The following is a 6,050-nucleotide window of genomic DNA, read 5'->3' on the forward strand; positions in this document are numbered from 1 at the left end:
CTGATTGTCGATTCTCAGTCTAATGGTTGTTCTCTGTAAAACATGTCAGCATCATTTCATAGAAGTCATCACATGTAGCCAGACTACATCACATGCACAATAGGCTGAGAGGTAGACATGAGGGATATTTCAATGGTCTTCTGCCATAGTGATAAAATATCTAAACATTTTGATTTGCAGTGCTTACGCAATGCCAACGGGACAATGCATTTTGACTGACTATTTATAGCAGCACATGCGCGCACTGTTTTGGGAGAGATGAGCTTTTGCAAGTGAGTAAGTGAGTTGTGCTGAACTGTAAGACTGTTCTGCCAAATGATCTTACGTTTTGAGAATGTAATTTCTGTTACAAGAAAGTTGAAGAAACCAATGGAGGAAAAACTGTACGCCTGTTAATGCCAAAGGTCTCTGCTTTGAAGGCCTAGTTTGAATGTTATCCGATTAGAACAAAAACGTCTATGGAGAAATAGCTTAGTAGCTTAGATTTGGGCTGTAGCCGGAGGAAGTGAAACCAGTGATGTCATCTACGAGGTCAGGCTACATTTTGACTCAAAACGTAGGGTAGCCTATAGATTAACCTTCTTCGATGTATCAACTAGCTACTTATTCAATTAGGACGGGTCTTATTGCATTGGCCCCGGCTACACCTGTACACGGGTAGGATTATTCTAAAGACCTTTCCTATTACAGACGGTGAAAGAATAATAAACATATGAACACGGACATACATATACAGTAGGCTGTAGAGAGTAGCCTGCTACCTCAATCCAGGTTAAATAAATATCTAAATCAACTTGAATGTTCGGTGCGTTAAGATAGACAGGCAGGGGGGGTGGTTGTGGGCTCTGGATAATTTCGGTTTCCATCATGTGACGCTTTCATTATGAAAACAGGAAATTTAAAACAGCACAACCTACTTCGACATACACCACTCGTCTGTGATAGCCAACTGAGGTAAGAATGATCAACGACCTCTTTTGGCATAGACTATTGATTTACCCCATACGACCTAAATTACTTTGTATTATAACCTAGCATACTTTGGGTATTTTACGAGTTACAGTGTAGCCTAATTTTACTTTCGTTTTTATAGGTCACTTCCTCAGGTATAGTATTGTCTCACTGTATTTCAAATGTATTCATACGGCAGCACTGTTGAAGTCAACATGATGTCTCTTATATACTGTAGATCAATCAAATATTAAACCAGTGTTTCATAAGAGCGAAAGGGGATTTCGGCAAATTACATAATTTAAGGTGTTTAGATGCATGTCTTTGTCTGTCATAGTTCCTTTGTTGAAACCTTTCCTCTTATCCTATTGAAGTCAGGCTATTGTGTAAGCTGAACTGAAACCGCCTGTAACAGTTCCCCATAAACAATCTCCAGGAGAAAAAGATAATTTAGTCTTTTTTATTCAGGCTATTATGTCAGGTGATAAGTAAGCAATTGTTGCTGAACATGTTTTTTCCATTGCCAATCATTTTGTAGGCTATTTGACACCATTCCACAGTTGAAAATGCTTAGGTTTGAATTTCACTTCTTCCTTCTAGTCTTATGACATTTTTGTGGAGTCACAGTGCGGCTGAACTGACCATCATATCACGCTACACGACACAGGATGTATGACACAGGAATATTCCTATAATGCCCTCAGTCAGGGCATTAAGCTTGTCTCAGCTCTGACAATACTTCCTGTTCAAAACAGGTCACATGCATAGTGGCTAGGTTACCAAGCTCAGTATATTTAGGGAGTCTTCCGTGAATGTTATCAGACTTGACTTTGGGCTCTCTAACCCTCTGTGAACACACTCAGCTTATAAAGATAGAAGACTGGGAGAACGTTGCCACTGCTAGTATATCCGTGGTGAAATCTCTGTGTGTGGTTTTGTTTTTGTTTTTTTCAACCTTGCAGTCACAATGCTGAAGAGTGCCCTGATTGTCGTGGTGTGTTTGGTGGGGACGTCTGTGGCCTCAACAGACTCATCGCTAGACCTGCACTGGCACCTGTGGAAGAAGACACACAACAAGGCCTATGACATCGAGGTTGGTTGCTGTGTAAAGTTACTCCATTACTGCAATGAAAAGGAAATATTGAAATTTGACCTCTGTTTTGTTTTGATTGGGATCTTGTATCATTCAACATGAATTACTTTATGACTAGTATAACTAGATTTACAAGGTTAAGATTGCTGCATGAACTTGAATATGACATGAACATGAATAACAGTTGTTTAGTATCACAATTATTATCATATAGGATTATGATATGTTGGACTATATAATGTAAGACTTGTCATTATAAGGTAATAACTATGTTAATGTATGTGGTGACATGTAATAGACAGAGGATGTTATGCGACGGGAGATATGGGAGAAGAATCTGCAGTTAATTTCTCGCCACAATCTGGAAGCTTCCATGGGAATGCACACCTATGATCTTGGCATGAACCACATGGGAGACCTGGTACGCAGTGTTTGCTCATTAAATATGCCCATGTCTTTCTGTCCTTTATTGTTGTGGTGTACATCACTGTGGAAACCTTGTGTTTGTTTAAATTGTGTTATATAAATAAAGTGGATTGGATTGGATCCTAAAACCACACTAATCTTAGACCGTACTACAAGCTGTGTTATCTATGTGTTCTTATTGTACATAATGTGTTGAATTGATCAGTTTATGATCTACCGCTTTCATGCACAGAGTGTCGGTTGATATATTTTGAGTTACCCAAATGTGCAAGACAAATAAGTATATCGTATACATGATAAGTATGTCTTGTTGAGATATGTCATGCTGAATTCTTCACAGACATCCGAGGAGATTCTACAGCGGTTTGCACTGTTGCGTGTGCCCTCGGACCTAAAGATGGACACCTCAGCGTTCGTAGGTTCCTCTGGGGCCTCAATCCCTGACTCTGTTGACTGGAGAGAGAAGGGTTATGTCACAGGGGTGAAGATGCAGGTACAGTTACAACAATTAAAGCAACATGTTGTTAGCCTGGGTGTTTCCATCCTGCCTTGTGCGGTGATTTCTTTCACGCTGCTAAGGCAGTCTGGAAACTAACACCCACATTTTCGCCTGATTTTGGCGACCAATCACAGAACAGGGGAGAAAGCAAGACCATGATGAGTTATGCACAGACGCATTTGATAGACATCCGTGGCGCCCAATGAACGGATCTGGGCATTTTTTCAAATACGGGAAAATGAACATCTGTAGGCTCCCTTTTCCTAATACGGTGGTGTCTTGAAGTCTAAAGCTGGATGAAAAAACAATATGATTTGTCATATGACTAAAGATCTTTGAAAAGGGTAGATGGAAGAGGCACAAGCCTGAACTTCCTCACTATATGTCTTCCCCATTCTTATTGTGCAATAACGGAGTATTTGCAAGAGAATGTGTGTATGCACCATTTTTTTTAATTTACAAAGTGCTTTTTGTGTCATGTCATATTTGAATACTGTAATGTGCTAATAATTATTATGAGCAATGTGAAGTTAGTCCAATGTTTTGCTTCTATTTTGAAATTCTTGAAATGAGTGTGAAGGTTCCTCATACTAACCAGCTGTATCTGTCAGGGTGCCTGTGGGTCTTGCTGGGCGTTCAGCGCCGTGGGAGCTCTGGAAGGTCAGCTGAAGAAGACCACAGGGAAGCTGGTGGATCTCAGCCCTCAGAATCTGGTGGACTGCTCATCCAAGTATGGCAACAAGGGCTGCAATGGAGGCTTCATGTCCGAGGCGTTTAAGTACGTCATTGAGAACCAGGGCATAGACTCGGATGCTGCCTACCCATACCAGGGTGTGGTAAGTTGTCAAGATTTGTACTGAGTGGATGCAACTGTTCTGCAGGAGTACTTCTCCAATTGTTCTGGTTCCTCTTCTCCTTCCATGTTGTTCTTCAGATCAAGGGGTGGGGGGGCAAAACCACATCGCATGTGGACAGCAAGACTTGGAACATTCTGTTCTGTTCTGTTCTGTTCTGCTCTGTTCAGTGACATGTTACACTATATCTGTTTTGAATGAAAATGGAAAGTAGACATTAGGTGTGCTTTTAGTTGATCATATTTGTAACCCAGACAGGTTCACTCATCAAAACTAACAACCAGTCAGGTTTCACTAGTAAGCAAATGTCACTCAAAAAATTCCGCTCACTATGAGTTGCGTCATATTATTCGTTGACTGTGCAACAGATTTGACAAAAGTTAGCCTCAGAATGGTGCAACAGGCAGTCACATCACATTCTGGCCTGTGGCCGCAGTGACGAGGGTAAAAACTCTGCTCTTCCTCTTCGGCTCTTAGTGCCTTCTGGTCACATTTATCTAGATTAGATTAGATTGAACTTTATTGTCATTGTGTAAAGTACAAAGACAATGAAATGCAGTTTACGTCTCACCAGAAGTACAAAAAAGAATTGCAGCAGGTGGTGCATAGGACAGGACAGGATCATGTACAGTATATCCGTGTTGGGTCATCCACCATTGTGAAGTCTGACATCCCCTATTGTTTTATGTCATCCAAGACCCATAGCACACATATAGTCAAATAAAGTGGTGATTCTAAAGTAGCAGTGTTGCACTTTTTCCGTACCTCTTAAAGAACTCAACCCCTAAAAAGCTGCACCTGTAAAAAAAACCCTATCAAGGTGTGCAGGTCCTTTCTTGACTTTGTGGATCCAAGACCCACCAGAAAAAAATATGATTTAGCTTAGCCTCTTAAAGCACGTATATGTCTTGAATGCGTTGGGCACATTAACTCAAAGGATATCATTTTCCCTCAGTGTCCATCTAGTGGGAAAAAAGAGTAATGTTTACGTTTATTTTTTGTTTGTTTGTTTGTTTGTTACTGACAACATGGTTGTTTATTTCGACTACTCACTCGTGATTTTGTTCTGCTATTGCCAGGATGGTCAGTGCAGGTACAAGCCTGACCAGCGCGCTGCCAACTGCTCAAGCTTCGGCTTTGTGACCGAGGACAGCGAGGAGGCCCTGCAGCAAGCCGTGGCCACCATCGGGCCCATCTCCGTTGCCATCGATGCCACTCGCCCGACATTTATCCTCTTCCGCAGTGGTACGTGTTAAGTATACACAGAAACCTACCCAAAATCATCAGCAGATTAGGTTTGTCAATTAAGCATTTTATGGTGGTGATGATAAGCCAGAAAAGTTTAGGGTTAAATTCCTAATTGCCACCATAGATGTCCTTGAACAAGTCCAAGATGCTCTAGGGAACTGGCCCTTCTTAGGAATGACAAAAGCATAAGCCAAATGAGTAAACTCAACGTCTGTATTGTTTTACAGGGGTATACAATGACGCATCGTGCACTCAGCACGTAAACCATGGGGTGCTTGCAGTGGGTTATGGCACTCTGGATGGACAGGATTACTGGCTGGTTAAAAACAGGTACAGAACATTTCCAGTATAAAAGACATTCACTCTGCACTCTGTGTGTGTGGGCAGACAAGTAATAGAGGGATTCGTAGGCTGATGTCGTGGGCAAGAGGGGAATCGATGTCACTCATTAACTGTGTTGTTTTGGGTTCTTTTCCAGCTGGGGCGTGAACTTCGGAGACCAGGGCTTCATTCGCATGACCCGCAACAAAGGCAACCAGTGTGGCATTGCCAAGTATGCCTGCTACCCAATCATGTGATTGACCTCCTCCGTGAGAACTACCTAAAGGGACTGGCATCTGTTTTGTTTTTTCTATTGTATTGTATTTTGTACTCTTTTACTGTAGCAAAATCTTTATTATATGTGCAGTATACAGTATAACCACTATACTTTCTCATTAAAGGAGGAGGGTCAGGTTTAGCAACTATTATGGGTGTATTAAAAAATCATTTCTTTCATGTTGATCAAAGTGTCTTAGTTGTGAAATGGACCTCTATCTTCTGAACTTTATAGAATAACTGAAACATTTCACAAGATCTTATGAAATTATATGTCTTGTTATATGTGTGGTACATATCAACTATACTTCCTTATCAAGTGAGAGGGATCATTGTTGTTGCAAACTATCATGAAAGTGTAATTAAAATCATTTCACATTGA

At 41.0% G+C, this 6,050-nt stretch overlaps 1 protein-coding gene across 1 annotated transcript; it reads left to right on the plus strand.

Annotated features, from left to right (window-relative positions):
• The first annotated feature begins 836 nt into the window (after positions 1–836).
• ctss2.1 (cathepsin S, ortholog2, tandem duplicate 1) lies at positions 837–6,050 on the plus strand. Its single transcript, XM_062538853.1, has 8 exons — positions 837–954; positions 1,914–2,044; positions 2,343–2,465; positions 2,811–2,963; positions 3,581–3,805; positions 4,903–5,068; positions 5,299–5,401; positions 5,550–6,050. Exons 2-8 carry the CDS (start codon positions 1,919–1,921, stop codon positions 5,647–5,649), a joined length of 996 nt encoding a protein of 331 aa, XP_062394837.1. The 5' UTR covers positions 837–954; positions 1,914–1,918; the 3' UTR covers positions 5,650–6,050.

This window comes from Sardina pilchardus, chromosome 6 (assembly GCF_963854185.1).
Source record: "Sardina pilchardus chromosome 6, fSarPil1.1, whole genome shotgun sequence".
NCBI lineage: Eukaryota > Metazoa > Chordata > Actinopteri > Clupeiformes > Clupeidae > Sardina > Sardina pilchardus.

What these genes read in the sequence shown, in the direction of transcription:
- ctss2.1 (XM_062538853.1), top strand. Translation starts at nt 1,919, where the DNA reads ATGCTGAAGAGTGCCCTGATTGTCGTGGTGTGTTTGGTGGGGACGTCT. An exon ending in TGAACCACATGGGAGACCTG is followed by an intron (nt 2,466 to 2,810) that starts GTACGCAGTGTT and finishes AATTCTTCACAG; the next exon opens with ACATCCGAGGAGATTCTACA. An exon ending in ATTTATCCTCTTCCGCAGTG is followed by an intron (nt 5,069 to 5,298) that starts GTACGTGTTAAG and finishes ATTGTTTTACAG; the next exon opens with GGGTATACAATGACGCATCG.